At 36.9% G+C, this 13,818-nt stretch overlaps 5 protein-coding genes, 1 long non-coding RNA gene and 1 pseudogene across 12 annotated transcripts; 4 read left to right on the top strand and 3 right to left on the bottom strand.

Annotated features, from left to right (window-relative positions):
* Nucleotides 1-660: 660 nt before the first annotated feature.
* On the bottom strand, nucleotides 661-1,866 carry AT2G21187. Of its 3 annotated transcripts, none has more exons than NR_140644.1 (2): nucleotides 1,281-1,863; nucleotides 687-919 (listed from the first exon to the last, which is right to left on the bottom strand). It is a non-coding gene; the product is annotated as an other RNA (long non-coding RNA). The 3 variants fall into 3 exon arrangements; NR_140645.1 differs by lacking the exon at nucleotides 687-919 and adding an exon at nucleotides 938-1,209 and having other exon boundaries at nucleotides 1,281-1,565; NR_140643.1 differs by having other exon boundaries at nucleotides 661-1,866.
* Nucleotides 1,107-1,718, top strand: AT2G21185 (uncharacterized protein). Its single transcript, NM_127689.2, has one exon. It carries the CDS (start codon nucleotides 1,272-1,274, stop codon nucleotides 1,551-1,553), a length of 282 nt encoding a protein of 93 aa, NP_565500.1. The 5' UTR covers nucleotides 1,107-1,271; the 3' UTR covers nucleotides 1,554-1,718.
* Nucleotides 1,867-2,523: 657 nt separating the features above from the next.
* Nucleotides 2,524-3,495, top strand: AT2G21180 (uncharacterized protein). The gene has a single exon (NM_127688.3). The coding sequence runs from the start codon at nucleotides 2,804-2,806 to the stop codon at nucleotides 3,197-3,199; it is 396 nt and encodes a 131-aa protein (NP_565499.1). The 5' UTR covers nucleotides 2,524-2,803; the 3' UTR covers nucleotides 3,200-3,495.
* Nucleotides 3,496-3,684: 189 nt separating this feature from the next.
* On the top strand, nucleotides 3,685-7,421 carry TIM (triosephosphate isomerase). Of its 3 annotated transcripts, NM_001335732.1 has the most exons (10): nucleotides 3,685-3,708; nucleotides 4,811-5,243; nucleotides 5,653-5,679; nucleotides 5,771-5,840; nucleotides 5,962-6,085; nucleotides 6,245-6,329; nucleotides 6,420-6,552; nucleotides 6,643-6,816; nucleotides 6,884-6,966; nucleotides 7,052-7,401. In NM_001335732.1, exons 2-10 carry the CDS (start codon nucleotides 5,049-5,051, stop codon nucleotides 7,106-7,108), a joined length of 948 nt encoding a protein of 315 aa, NP_001323967.1. In that variant the 5' UTR covers nucleotides 3,685-3,708; nucleotides 4,811-5,048; the 3' UTR covers nucleotides 7,109-7,401. The 3 variants fall into 3 exon arrangements, with proteins under 3 accessions (NP_001323967.1, NP_179713.1, NP_001077931.1); NM_127687.4 differs by lacking the exon at nucleotides 3,685-3,708 and having other exon boundaries at nucleotides 4,826-5,243; nucleotides 7,052-7,421; NM_001084462.1 differs by lacking the exons at nucleotides 3,685-3,708; nucleotides 5,653-5,679 and having other exon boundaries at nucleotides 4,922-5,243.
* Nucleotides 4,403-4,620, top strand: AT2G21172 (annotated as a pseudogene). Its single transcript has one exon.
* Nucleotides 7,422-7,681: 260 nt separating the features above from the next.
* Nucleotides 7,682-9,903, bottom strand: AT2G21160 (Translocon-associated protein (TRAP), alpha subunit). Of its 2 annotated transcripts, NM_127686.4 has the most exons (8): nucleotides 9,667-9,903; nucleotides 9,044-9,211; nucleotides 8,903-8,953; nucleotides 8,718-8,806; nucleotides 8,552-8,629; nucleotides 8,241-8,444; nucleotides 8,092-8,163; nucleotides 7,682-8,001 (listed from the first exon to the last, which is right to left on the bottom strand). In NM_127686.4, the coding sequence occupies exons 1-8, from the start codon at nucleotides 9,725-9,727 to the stop codon at nucleotides 7,948-7,950; spliced, it is 777 nt and encodes a 258-aa protein (NP_565498.1). In that variant the 5' UTR covers nucleotides 9,728-9,903; the 3' UTR covers nucleotides 7,682-7,947. The 2 variants fall into 2 exon arrangements, with proteins under 2 accessions (NP_565498.1, NP_001077930.1); NM_001084461.1 differs by lacking the exon at nucleotides 8,092-8,163 and having other exon boundaries at nucleotides 7,742-7,861; nucleotides 8,342-8,444; nucleotides 9,667-9,837.
* Nucleotides 9,904-9,926: 23 nt separating this feature from the next.
* On the bottom strand, nucleotides 9,927-13,001 carry XCT (XAP5 family protein). The gene is made up of 12 exons (NM_127685.4): nucleotides 12,588-13,001; nucleotides 12,257-12,322; nucleotides 12,107-12,171; nucleotides 11,904-12,019; nucleotides 11,365-11,443; nucleotides 11,193-11,269; nucleotides 11,048-11,109; nucleotides 10,828-10,959; nucleotides 10,688-10,741; nucleotides 10,536-10,601; nucleotides 10,368-10,442; nucleotides 9,927-10,284 (listed from the first exon to the last, which is right to left on the bottom strand). The coding sequence occupies exons 1-12, from the start codon at nucleotides 12,756-12,758 to the stop codon at nucleotides 10,234-10,236; spliced, it is 1,014 nt and encodes a 337-aa protein (NP_179711.2). The 5' UTR covers nucleotides 12,759-13,001; the 3' UTR covers nucleotides 9,927-10,233.
* Between the last annotated feature and the right edge of the window lie 817 nt (nucleotides 13,002-13,818).

The following is a 13,818-nucleotide window of genomic DNA, read 5'->3' as shown; positions in this document are numbered from 1 at the left end:
TTCTTGTTATAATTTAACGTTGTTTATAGATACCGTAACGTCCGTTAACGACCGTTAAAACAGAGGTTTGAATCTACCAATAATTTAAAAATAAGGTATTTTTTGACCGAATATAATTAACTGAAGTATTTTTCTTCCAACCAAAAAAAATTAGATATTAAACGTCCAAATAAAAAATAAATGAGGTATTTTTCGGGTTTTTTCCTTTTTTTAGAATTTTCTATGTTTATCATAAAAATACCAAACTATGCTATATTTGTTAAAGGTTTTTCTTCTTCTTTTTTTGGGTCAAAAACATCTTGTCTATCTTTTTAATCAAATGCACATTATATTTTGAGTCTTTATTAAACTGAATCAAATCAAATTAAAAAAAAGGATTAATATTGTTGTCTTTGTACAAAAAAAAACAATGGTATGAATCCTTGGAAATGAGTGGAACAAAGAGAAGTGAGAGTCTTTTTCATGGTAGGCCATTAAGATAAGCTTCCTTGTTCTCATGTCCTAACCACCAATCACTCATATCTCTCACACACAAAGCCGACCCGAATTTTAAAGATCTGTCCTGTTTTTGGATAGAGTTCAAGCTAATCTTTTTTTTTTTTGCAATTAACAACAATAAGGTGAATAAGAAAGAAATCATTTGTTAAAGTATCATTTCTACAAATTTCACTTGTCTTTTGGTTGAATTGAGAACTCCATGTGTATTGTGTGTATGAGACGATAGCTAGCGAAAGCTAAGCAAAGGAAGACTAAGAAAATACTTAATTAACAAAGTGAAGATGATATAAACGCAAAATAACATTAGAAATCGCTTGAGCACTCTAAGGAAAGGAGAGGTCGAGAAATATGCGGGTGGGATCGATCCAAATGTAATTTGCATCGAGACAACATCAAGGATAGAAGATCTTTGTAATTTGTCCTAAGAAAAACGCAAAATAAATATGATGAAACCAAATACTTAATCAGCTTAGTATCAATACGAATATCCCTTGAAATTAGAGAAACTATGGTCTGACTAATCCACAAAACACATATGTAAATTACCACATAAATTCCTTCGTTACCCCACTAGCTAGTACTTATGTTTTTTTCTAAAAACAGTGAGTGGTATCATCATCGACCATAATAATATCATTTATAGTGTACCTAACAAACCATTATCTCTCGCTTTATCTTTCTTTGTTTCACTATCTTCCGAGGAATAAAAAGCTAGCATTTGACAAATCAATAAGTAAACCATTAAACAAACCAAAGAAAACAGTGAGAGGGCGATGCATTACCACGGCTGCTGCTGCGGACGGTGTAGAGTATCGACGTCTCCGTTGCCGGTAATAGTCATGATCACGGTGGCCCTCGTCCTCTTAGCCCTTTCCTCCGTCGTTAAATTCGAAGTTGCTGTCTCCTCAGGCGAAGATGTGCTGAGTTGGCTCCTCCTAGCCGCGGTTCCATTGGCTCTGCTCTTCGCCGTGAGATGTCTCTCTTGTCTTGAAACGTCAAAGCGATCTACTTACTACTGTCCCTGCGGTCGCTGGAGATGCGTTTGCTACTACTAGTTCTGATCTCGTGGTTAGTGTTGTTGGGTTTGCGTTTATGTAAATAAATGATTTCGTATATTTTTAGGTATTCTTGATGTTTACGTGAAGCAAATATGTGTGACGTGAAGCACCGATTTAGGTGGATTTGACGAACGTGATTGGTTACAATATTCAATTTTAACCTTAACCTTGATTTATTATATTTGTATGATCGATTATGCTCTATCTTCAATCATACGGCAAAACTCTCCTGTGTTCCAAAAAGTTAAATTTCCATTTTACTATACAAAATAATGGAATCTAAAATAATGAATATCAAAATCTACGGAACCGAATAGTAAATGTTTATTGCGATATTTTATAATTATGTAATTAGGAAAGGAAAGAAGCTGTGAATTAACAGAGTAAATTATGTCAATTTGAGATTAGGCAGATTAGAGTTAAGGTGCTTAGGGTAAAAGGTCAAATCCTTTTACGTCATCGTTGAATTTTATGGAAGATGTGGTTAATGATAACAGTTGAAGCAAAGGAAAATAAGGAAATTTGATAATGACGCTCCACCTACAATCGTCTAGGTGTAGCCCATTGGCCATTACGAAAGAGAGAAGCAACTAATAATATTTAATTAGAAATGACCAATTCTCTGTATCCACGTTAGCTTTATTATCTGTATATACACTCATCTTTTACATTTCAAATTTCCAAAAACATAACTCTGAAGGAAAATGAAATTATGTAACTATTTGGAATTTGGATATTTTATGGATGAACTGGATCAAGTAAAAGAATAAACACGAAATAGTAATCTTTGTACATAAGAAACTGAGTTCATGTTTATGGTTTCTATACTATATCTAATATACATTATGGCACTATATTTTATTTTCTAAGCAAAGAACTCGAAGTTAATAACCTACTAATTTGCTATGGTATTAATGATTAATCCGAGTTGGATATACGTATTTTTAATAGAATTTGGCTTAGTCGATATAAAACTATTTGGTCGAAATAACGTGTTAGAAATTCTACACTTTCTATAAAAAGAAATTTAAAGTACATACTGCTTAAGAAAATAGACCAAACTACTAATCTTTAAATTACAGATGGTATTGGTAATGAATTTGAACAAAAACATTAATATAATCTTTCATCTGTCGGTCAAACATATAATATTATAACCTAAAGTCGGTTTCTATAAGTTTCCCTCAGCACATAAAAGAACCAAGAAGACCTTCTCTCATCATCATTATTATAGGAAGTTAGGAACTATGGCTTATGAAGAGAGAAGATCATCGATCCTGGATTCATTCTCGCTATCGCCACTACCATACCCAGTTCTTTTGATCCTAGCCGTTGCTTCAGTGTTCTTGTTGAGTTCATGGTACTTCAGCTTGGAAGAAGCAGCCGAATCAGCGGAAGAGCAGATAAATTTTGCGCTTCTCTTGATTCCTCTGTTTCTTATAGTCTTGGTCCGGTGGTTATCTTCCATGGAGAACCCTGATGCGCTTCTCGGGATGTTTTCAAGCAGTCGTCGGACAACTTACGTGAGTCCCGGAGCCGGAGGTGACGGTGGAAGCTCGCCGTGGGGAGTGGCGGCGTTGATAGTTTTGTTGCTTGTATTGCTTCAGTATCAATCAAGTTTCTTGGAGATGTGGTCTGGTTAATGATATTGATAGGTTTTTTTGATTTTCACGTGTTTTGTTTTGTCGTCTAGTAGCACGATGATGTAAAAATTTGGTCATTACTTACGAATTACGAGGTTTAAAATCTCGTGACGGTACTACATGTTATCCAATATCGGCTTGTCTCTTGGTTACACGTTGCCCAATACTTTGATAATTCATACTTTGAGCAAGAAGTATGGCGTTGATATTTTTCAAAAACTGCATTTTCAAGAATGCATTTACGATAAAGTTTTTAAAAGACCCTATGAATTGAATTGTATTGAATACATCCTCAATCAATGCATGATATTCATATAGTTGTCACCTCCATTTTACGAATCGTGATTAATCGTCATACACAAATGATCCACCAAACCGCATGTGATGGCACTATATGGCTCAAGAGCGTAGCCTCACAACAGTTTTAGTTCGTGTTTATAACCTTTTAGTTCAAATGTTTATATGTTGAAGAGGAAAAACCATTTGTGATTTTGAGAGAGATTCATCAGGTGATAAATTTGAGTTCTATATATGTCTTTGGATTTCGTATTATGATATTTTGACAACTTTTGTTTTCTAAACTTTTATGTTCAAATTTGTCTTCAGATATTTGTTTTAGACATTTGTTTAAATAATTATGCTTAAACAGTGTGCTCAATTCTTTTTGTACCTTTTTAAAAACATGTTTTATTATGATTAACGGACATGGTTGTTAATAGACATAATCACTATTTGTTCACAATCGAAATGGTCAATATTGGTCTAGTCCATTTTGATAGTTTTAGGTTTGATTGGTAGCTTCTTATCAAAACAGTAAAATATATACCGTTTAAAAGATCCAATGAAACTTGATCGGTGGTGAAATCAATGTTTGGACAAAAAGGAGAAAATAATGGATCATTCTCACCCAAACTATGGTGGTTACCAGAGAGCCACTTTGCGTGAGCTTTCAAAACAAATTTTTTCTCGATATTTAAACTTTTAACTTTAAACATATATATATATATATATATATATATATTAATAAATGAATAACAAAGATCTCTACAAGAGTAAGAGTAGTATTACAATTAACCATTAGAAGCTATTCTTGTTGCTTGACAATTGGAATGAAATATTTGGAACCAAACTGTAAGATAAAATGTCTTTAAGATGGAAAGTTCACAGAAAAGTGGCCATACGGTTCATGTTGAAAGCTGACCGCAAAGTGATCACTTCATGTGGAAAGTTGGAGGAAGTGGGCTGCGACGTTGTTACACTTGAACCCTATAGGGGAAAGAGTGGACTGGTATAAGGCTATTTGGTTTAAAGGAAGGATTCTCAAGCATGCTTTTATTGCTTGGGTTAATAAGAGACACATGCTCCATACTAAAGACAGGCTGAACAGCTGGATACTTAGTGTTCCATCCCTATGCCTTCTCCGGCAAGTATAGTGACTAATTGTTGACCACAGAAAAATTTATACCTACAAATTAGGCCCTTAGGAATACTTTTACCAAATTATTATATGTTCAATCTTAGAAATTAGTAGTACTAATTAGTTAAACGTCTCGACGGAAACAGTGTTAATGAAATGATTATTCATCGACCATTTTGGGCACCTGATCTTAGGATTGGACTACAGCGCGTGGCAACGAGACGTGACATAGGCGCGTGAGAACGAGGCTTGATGATACCATCTGTGAGTGCGAGAAAGACAAAATTACCCTCGAGAGTAAGAGAGAGAGCACAACCACCAACCCTCTCATCGCCTCTATCTCCTCTGCTACCTTAAGCTGAGAGAGTCACAGTCTCGTCTCTATCTCTCCTCTTTGCCTTTTTCCACTCACTACACGCCAAACCCGACGACATGGCAGCTACCTCTCTCACTGCCCCTCCTTCTTTCTCCGGTCTCCGCCGCATTTCTCCCAAGCTCGACGCTGCCGCCGTCTCCTCCCACCAATCCTTCTTCCACCGCGTCAATTCCTCTACCCGTCTCGTTTCTTCCTCTTCTTCTTCTCATCGCTCCCCCAGAGGTGTTGTTGCCATGGCTGGATCCGGAAAGGTTCCAACTTTAACCCTCAAACTCTATTGAAATGCTAGATTCTCATTGTTTAGGATTGAGTGTGTGAGAAAAGTTATTCCTTTTACTTGCATGATTGGTATCAATTAGAATCCAGATTCTCTAAATTGTTTTTGGCAATAATCTCAAATCTCCTCAGTCTTCAATTGATTCAATGCAACTTTGGTTTGCTTTGCTACACCACAAATGCTAGATTCAGGGTTTATGATTGAGGAAGAAAGTTATTCCTTTTAGAAGAATAAGAATCTCAAATCTCTTCATTGCATTCCTTGGTTAGCTTTGGTTTTGTTTCCTACTCCACAATTGTATTGAATGCTAGATTCAGGATTTCGAGTGTATTCCACATTTTAAGTTGTCTAAACACTTGCTATCTCTGTCTCTTATGCTGCAGTTTTTCGTTGGAGGAAACTGGAAGTGTGTAAGTACATATAATGCTCATTGTCTTTTCTTTTCTTCTGTATGTTGTCTCTCGGCCCTGAAACTAATGTCTATGTTGGCATGTGTTTTAGAACGGGACTAAGGACTCCATCGCCAAGCTTATCTCCGATCTCAACAGTGCAACCTTGGAAGCAGATGTAGGTGAGTTTCTGCTACTTTTTCCAATGAGTCAAGCTCTCTATATTTGGAGCATTATTTCCATTTCTGATTTGAAAATGGACCTCATGTTGACCATTTGTTCTAAATGATCGTTTTTGCGTAGATGTTGTTGTGTCACCTCCATTTGTCTACATCGACCAGGTCAAATCCTCGTTGACAGACCGTATTGACATATCAGGTCAGAACTCTTGGGTTGGGAAAGGTGGAGCCTTCACTGGTGAAATCAGGTTACGACTTCTCTTTTTCACTTATACTATATCTCTTTTTATTTGATTGAAATTTTTTGACGAAAATATTAGAGCGTTGCAACTAATCCCTCCTTATGACTTTCCGGTGTAATATATGAACCTTGTCTGAATTTCAAAGTTGCCCGTTTTACCATACAGCGTGGAACAGCTCAAAGACCTTGGCTGCAAGTGGGTCATTCTTGGGCATTCCGAACGGAGACATGTCATCGGAGAAAAAGATGAGGTCAGTAAAATAAAACACTTTATAAGCACTGGTGAGTTACTAAGAAAGGGTTGTGAAAACATATTTGCTCTGTTCTCAACAAAACCATAGTTTATCGGGAAGAAAGCTGCATATGCATTGAGTGAGGGTCTTGGAGTGATAGCTTGTATTGGGGAAAAGCTAGAAGAGAGGGAAGCAGGCAAGACGTTTGATGTTTGCTTCGCGCAACTGAAGGCGTTTGCTGGTAACACTCTTGTATTTTCTTTGATTACCCTCTCCTGTTCCCAAACATGTCTGAACTCAATTAACAGCAGTAAGTTATTTGTATTTTCAGATGCTGTGCCTAGCTGGGACAATATAGTTGTTGCATACGAGCCTGTATGGGCAATTGGAACTGGTAAAGTTGCATCTCCTCAGCAAGCACAAGAAGTCCATGTAGCTGTCCGCGGTTGGCTAAAGAAGAATGTCTCTGAGGAAGTTGCTTCCAAAACGAGAATCATATATGGAGGTGCGTTAGATTAGTTATCTGTCGCAAAATGAAACTTTATGTTGATTATTGCCTTCTCAATTGCCAGGTTCTGTCAATGGAGGCAACAGTGCAGAGCTTGCCAAAGAAGAAGACATTGATGGATTTCTTGTTGGTGGTGCCTCCTTGAAGGTAAAAGTAAAGTTTAGACCTTTATGGATATGTTGTTGATGAATAGAAGTAAAGCAGCTCACACTCACCTTTATTGTGACTCTAGGGTCCTGAGTTTGCAACCATTGTGAACTCAGTCACGTCGAAGAAAGTTGCTGCTTGATTGAGAACTATCAGTAACGGAAATCGCTAGTCTCCATGGAACAGATGAGATGAGAAATAAAAGGGAGGTTAGCGACCTTGTTGTTGTTGTTGTGTTCTTACATCTTCTTCTTGAACTAATAATGGAAAACAGAAAGAAAAAAAATGATTCGTGAGCTCTGGTTTGACAGAGAGAGATAAAAGGGTCTTTGATTAAAGATCTTTGTAACTAAGCTGTGATTCTTTTTTTCAATTTGAGTAAGCTTGACTCACGAGTTTCTTCTATGTAATAATCTAAATCAAATCTCAAGCCACACTCTAAGTGCTCGATAGTCCTGACAGAGAGATAAAAATCTTCGATTCTCAAACATACCACACTCCAAACCTTGAGCCATAGTGCATTCATCGCTTAGATAAGTCACAACTTTAGTGTGAATCACAACTCAGTGTAAGTCGCAACTCGCAGCCCAGTCTCTCCTGAACAACACAAGCCCAAGGAGTGTGGTTCTCTTGTACTTGCTCCTGATCATATCTTCAACTTAACTATTTGGAGAGTCCAATACTTTCCTCTGTAATTGTTTTGATGAACTAAAACATTAGTATAAAGATGTTAATCTACTGCTAAAAAAGTTACTGATGTTAGCAACGAAAAACAGATCTAAACCATTTATAAGTTAACTTGTTTCATGAGGAGAATATTTATGACAAGAAGTAAAGATTGTCTAAAGAGTACAATGCTGGAACAAAAAAAGTGTCGTTTAAAACCCTAAATTTCCTCAAGACTGAACTTTAAACTTGGAAACTCTTTCAAAACGCCGAAGCTGAGTCTATAACAACTGGAAGGAGCAAAACAGCTCTACTTTAGTTCTTCTTGTTCTTTGTTTTCCCAGACGATGTCTTGGCCAAAGTAGTTCCCTGAAGATAAAAAAACATACCCTTCAATCAGATTATTCAATCACACTGAAGAGGAGGAAGAGGAGGAAGAGTACAAAGAGAGAAGCGAACCTCGAGCCATTCATCGAGTGATGCCTCGGTAGACCTAGTTCCTACTTCCACCTTGGAAACCTTTTTGGTTTTCTGGTAAAAGAGGAGATTATCAAAGGAATGTTTAACTGCACAAATGATGAACCAGAAAAAGAGATCCAATGGTTTACCTTGGTGAGACGCTGAACTTGGCTGTATGCCCATAGACCGAGGAGGAGGAGGAGACCGATTCCGAGTGTTAAAAGGAAAACAGATTCGCCGCTGAGAAGACCTCCAGATTCAACTACCTCTATGGTTCCATTGTAGAAGACACTCTGGTATGGCTTTCCTTCCACATCGTATATGATATAACCCACCAGATCAAATGCTCCAGGCTGTGCAACACCAAGCAAGATTAGATCTTTCGGAGTTTTTTCTCAATAACAATTGTATTTTAAGAATGAACGAGAATGATGTATTGTCTATTGTGGAATATGTTTACCTGCAAGTACTGGCTGACTGCAAAGATGTATGGGAATGTTGCTTGAAGAGACGTTGGGATGGATGCATTGTTAAGTCTCTGCAATAGAATGCAAGCATGTGAACAACAAAAAACAATAAAATGATAACAAATATTTAGACAAATAGTTTCCTAGTCAAATGCTTACCAACATGGTTAGATTCTGAACCAACAACTTATGATCATAAGGAAGATGAACGCTGGCCCTAATTCCCATCACACCTACTCTAGTTTTCCCTGTTAAGTCACAGCCAATTTGGAGATATTTAGTTTTGACAACAAAACAGAAAACTCAACACAAAGAGAGCTAAAGCTAAAAGAGGTATTAGCTACCTTCATTTTTAAGACCAACAAGGAGCTCAGTCTCTTCTCCAGCTGGAACCACTGCAGGAAACAAAGAGCATTAAAAACCAAATCTTTAAGATCACAACAACGGATAGATAAATACGTAAGAAAGGAGGAGTAAACACATACATTTGGCACTGTTTTTGGGGAAAACACAAACAGTCTCAACTCCTGGAAATGAGGACAAGTTCATATCCAAATCATGGTCATCTTCCTCAACCGCATCATCAGTGTTTTCTCCCACAACATCGTCAACAAGACTTGAATGATCCTCGGCATCCGATTGACATCTAGCAACTGATCAAAAGAAACAACATGAAAACACATCAGGTCACTAAAGCATAACGTCTTCTTCAGAAAATGTTACAATTTGCAATTTTTCCTCTACCCAAGAACAATGGCGAGTGTAAAGTAAGAAAATAAAGACATGCAACGAAGACACTATTGAAGAATCTATTACTAGGGGATTCGATCTACGTTTTAAAGTTTGTATCTTTGAAACCACATTGCTCTAGGATTGGCAGCAACACACAAAACACAGAGCTACAATGTTCGAAGGCAAAGTATTGTTAAAGGAGCTCAATTTCACTCGGATCGATGAATAAGGACATAACGTTACCAGATCCTTTAAGAAACCAGATCGGAAACAGAGATCAAATGTGAAATCCAATCAGAAAACGCGAAGGAAACAAAACGGATCTAGATCTACAAAATCAATGGAAAAACAAAAAGAGAAGAGAGAGGAGACCTACCTTGAAGCAGAGGAGATGCAAGGAGAAGGAGAGCGAGGAACAAAACCCTAAGATTCATCATCGCTTGATTCTATCAAATATGGTCAACGAATTTGCGAATGAATGAGAACAGTGTCTCTCTCGATGCTATTTATGCTTTTGCTCTTTCACACTAAATTAATTTATTTCTGAAAAAAAAAAGATAACAACACAACCATAGAAACCCTCGCAAAACGACAGCGTTTTGTCTGGTCTCTCAATTTATTTCGTGTGATTTTGTTGCCTTGTATACATCAGGGGATTCACAAATTGGTTTCTAACATTCTTAATTTGTGTGCTCTCATTATAAATTTGTAATCACAAGATCTCATACTAAATTTTCACATGACATGAAAAATCACAAAATAACGGGTACTAAAGAAATCAAACAGTTCCATTATTTTAAGAAAAATTAAAAAACGAGTGTAATGGTACATTGAGGGAAGAAGAATGAGCATTAAAAATGCCATGAACATTCCACTACTATTACACCAAATCTGATCAATCATGTCAACAAACGATCCATCAAAAGCATGTTCTGGTCCAGAATTAATCCCCATGGACTGTGTACCGTTCCCATTTCTTTGTCGGGTCGTAAATCTGAACAATTATAATGCAAAACAATAAGATTCAAAGTCTAGCTGAGAATGAAAAGTGCAGAGAAAAGATTATTTGAGAGTTACCTCCCATCTGGAAGCAGGGAATATATGCTTGTTCTTCTCGTACCAATGCCTCTCCACAACTTTACCCGCATGCGACTTCATTAACACCACATTTTACAATGCTTTAGAAACAACTTTCCATCATCAAACTACTCTCTTTTCTCATGTGATCGGGTCAGGGAAACATACCTCGTCTTTCTCTATCGTTGCATCTGCTATTGTTCTCACGTCTTCATGCACATCAAAGTGAAACAGCTGTTAACAAGAACAATGTAGGAGAAGTGAGTCTCGGTTACAATTTCTATATAAACTGAATTTCAAAAAGTGTCGACAAGGCATACCGGCCCACTCTTCCCCCTCGCTTTGTTAATGATCAGCTCATAGAAACTGTGTTGCTACATTTACAAAAAAATACCCCATGTTATCGTTAAGTCCTATATAGTAAAGGGAGGATAACTTGGTAAGTTTAAAGGGTTCTCACATGTGGAATAATAAGATCTTCCTTTACATATAGTAAATTCTCCACTGATGCCGTCCGAATCTCCCGGAAGTCAGGGGCAAGCTGCTGCTGAACAGCCCGCAGAAAATTCCCAATTGGGTCACCCTTGCGGACCTGTAAAATGGGTATATATCATAAAGGTAAGTAAATGATCACACACGTAAGGCTCAAGCAGTATGACAAAGGTGTAGTTTGTGCTTGCCTGAATAACTCGTCTATGGCCAGTCCCATCCCAGTAACTGTAAGTAATCTCAAGAGGCTCGTCTGAAAAACAAAAAATAGTTAGACAATCTTCCTTGAATCAAGTATTACAACTGAAATTAGAAGGTAACTAGAAAATGGACAACTTTTAATCTGCTCTTGTTCACGAAGCCACTGCTTCTTCAGCCTTTCACGTTCAGCTTGTTCCTCCGCCTCCCTCTCACTGAAACAGCAACCTCAAAACACCACAGCTAAAGTTGAGACTTACTGCAAAAGCAGACAAGGAAGATAAAGATAAACAAGAGAGCTAGAGATCACCTGTCAGGCAGGAAATTCGTTTCCACTGAGGGGTCCTTGCCAAGTTTTCCGCAGCGTAAGTTCCCTGTCCCAGAACTCTCTGCATAAATAGTGTACATGATAGAAGTTACAAAAAGGACAACATTAGATGATATTATAAATTCCTACGCAGCAAGCTATTTGCATCTCAAATCCTCCAACAACCAAGCAATATTCCAATCTACATTTGTAGAATTAATGTCTGTAATACATGATGAGATTCTTTATTACTGCAAAAGATGGAGACTATATTTTGTCAACTTCCATACATTTTAAAAAGGATTTTATTAAATCTGCGAAAGATAGATAAATATTTTTTCAACTTTTACAAAAAGGAAAAAAGTTATAGTGGTTTAATTGAATGACAGCATGTATCACACCTAATCCTAACTATACCACAATTCACCATTGATGTAACAACAGCATATTCAGGAATCAAGTTAAAAGCTTAAGAAAATCTAATAAAAACAGTCGAGGTAGACTAAGTCCTATCTACGAGATTGATGAATGAATGCACTTACTGTTTTCTCCATCATCTTCATCACTGCCATTCTCAAAATCTTCAGCAAAAGATAAGCGGGAAGATCCCTTAATCTTTCTCTTCTTGTTACGCTTCTCTAGCTGCAACTCCTCTTCCCTGTAGTTAAAAAAAAAAAGTCAATCAAGCTTAATCCAAAGAATAACACCAATAACTATGAACAATAGACCTAAAAACAAAACTCACTCTTGCTGTAGCTTCTGCAGTTTCTCCTTCTCTTCTTCCTCGAACTTATTACGAATATTAACCCTCTACATATATCACATACAGAATTAAACACCACAATCTAGATGACTGTTAAAGTTGGAGAGTAATACAAGCCATGACTCCAATTACCTTCTCCACATACTCCTCTCTTGTAACTAAACCCACTGTTTCCTTCTTGAAAGCAGTGTCAAGAATCTAACCAAAAACAAATGAATTAGTCACAGCCCAAATAGCAAGATAACATTTGTGATTCGTAAACACTTGAGACACCAAAACTGCAATACAATCTCAAGCAATGATGATCTAATCTTGTTCTCCGATACTTCTCAGAACTAATCGTTAGAATTATACTAAACCCTAAATATTGCGGAAGCTACTAAGTCAGAGCCAGAACAAGTTCTAAATCTAGTTTCTACCACAATCCACCATTTCTCCTCTCGAAACCTTAGAAATCGATTACCTCGCACGAGCTGGTGCCGAATTGGAGAAGACCAGATTGGTCATTGCCGGAGGCAGACTTGCTCTTGAGCTCTTGTATTTTTTTGCGTTCGGCCTCTCTTTGCTTCTGAAGCCGCCGTATCCTCACCGCATCTTGAGCCGTACCAACGTAGCCGTCACCCATACCCGACATCTTTTCTTCTCTCGCTTCCTTTAGCTCAAAATCGGAATCGGAAATTCACTAGATTCTTCCGACCGCCATTGTTGAGAGTGGTATGCAATATACGCTTGTGTTCGTTATGGGCCTTTCAAATAATATTATCGGCCCAATAATTGGGCTTTTGTCTAAACCCAAAAATACTTGATCAGTTCTCTAAACCCTTGATTGGTTTGACTATTTCTCAACTCAATCAATTGATTTGTTTCTATTGAGCAATCTTTTCACCATCAAATTGTATGAAAGTTGGAATAATGATGTCACAATCTACTAATTATGACACTTGTAAGCATTATAAATGCAAACTTGTAAAAATAACCTATTTATTAGAGATCTAATGAATGAATTATGGGTTGTCCCCTAAAAAGTATGGAACAAATGATAACCTTTAGGACGATTAGACACACCATCTACAAAATCATGCTATTTAATAATGTATCCATTTGTCTGTTTTAATTAGTTAATCATATATTCATATAGATCTTATTACTTAGTTTTATAAATGCGATCAATGTATACAAACAGTCGAAAGACCCTGTTCCTTAATTCTAAGTAACCCCTATCTATAGTCATTAGTTTTGTTGAAAAGCTAGGGATCGTCGGGAAACATTACAAAATATAAAGGTTTGATTACATAGTTTACTTTAGTAGCTAGCTAGAAATAAATCGGATCGATATGAAATAATAGATATGTTTCTCGGATTTGATCACACAATTTAAAAACTGATGATCATTTAGATTTCGAATGGTTACAACATAACGTATATAATGTCGAATATATACAATTCACATTTGTCTATATATGGGTTAATGGTTATATGTAAAGTAGTTGAGAGAAGAATAACAGATTGTGTTTGAGCTGGCTTTTCTGTTAACAGGAAGTCAGGAATTGTGGCTGAGGGACCTTGCCAGCTTCAAAAGTGTAATGACATAAATTAGTATCTCTCTTCTACCTTCTAACCAATAACCATATATTATAAATTTATCACAAATTTCCTCTCTAACCAAATTCAACAAGACAACAACATACGTATAT

The sequence above is a fragment of the Arabidopsis thaliana genome, chromosome 2 (assembly GCF_000001735.4).
Source record: "Arabidopsis thaliana chromosome 2, partial sequence".
In the NCBI taxonomy this organism is placed as follows: Eukaryota; Viridiplantae; Streptophyta; class Magnoliopsida; order Brassicales; family Brassicaceae; genus Arabidopsis; species Arabidopsis thaliana.
Note: the sequence above shows the minus strand (reverse complement) of the source record. Positions and strands in the feature narration are given on the sequence as shown.

Coding starts and splice junctions, on each gene's coding strand:
- AT2G21185 (NM_127689.2), top strand. CDS start 1,272: ATGCATTACCACGGCTGCTGCTGCGGACGGTGTAGAGTATCGACGTCT.
- AT2G21180 (NM_127688.3), top strand. CDS start 2,804: ATGGCTTATGAAGAGAGAAGATCATCGATCCTGGATTCATTCTCGCTA.
- TIM (NM_127687.4), top strand. CDS start 5,049: ATGGCAGCTACCTCTCTCACTGCCCCTCCTTCTTTCTCCGGTCTCCGC. Junction 6,330..6,419: donor TCATCGGAGAAAAAGATGAG/GTCAGTAAAATA, acceptor ACAAAACCATAG/TTTATCGGGAAGAAAGCTGC. Junction 6,817..6,883: donor AACGAGAATCATATATGGAG/GTGCGTTAGATT, acceptor CTCAATTGCCAG/GTTCTGTCAATGGAGGCAAC.
- AT2G21160 (NM_127686.4), bottom strand. CDS start 9,727: ATGATGAATCTTAGGGTTTTGTTCCTCGCTCTCCTTCTCCTTGCATCT. Junction 8,954..9,043: donor CCCCAAAAACAGTGCCAAAT/GTATGTGTTTAC, acceptor TGTTTCCTGCAG/TGGTTCCAGCTGGAGAAGAG. Junction 8,445..8,551: donor CAGTCAGCCAGTACTTGCAG/GTAAACATATTC, acceptor GGTGTTGCACAG/CCTGGAGCATTTGATCTGGT.
- XCT (NM_127685.4), bottom strand. CDS start 12,758: ATGTCGGGTATGGGTGACGGCTACGTTGGTACGGCTCAAGATGCGGTG. Junction 10,960..11,047: donor GCCATAGACGAGTTATTCAG/GCAAGCACAAAC, acceptor CCCATTTTACAG/GTCCGCAAGGGTGACCCAAT. Junction 10,742..10,827: donor AAGATCTTATTATTCCACAT/GTGAGAACCCTT, acceptor TTGTAAATGTAG/CAACACAGTTTCTATGAGCT.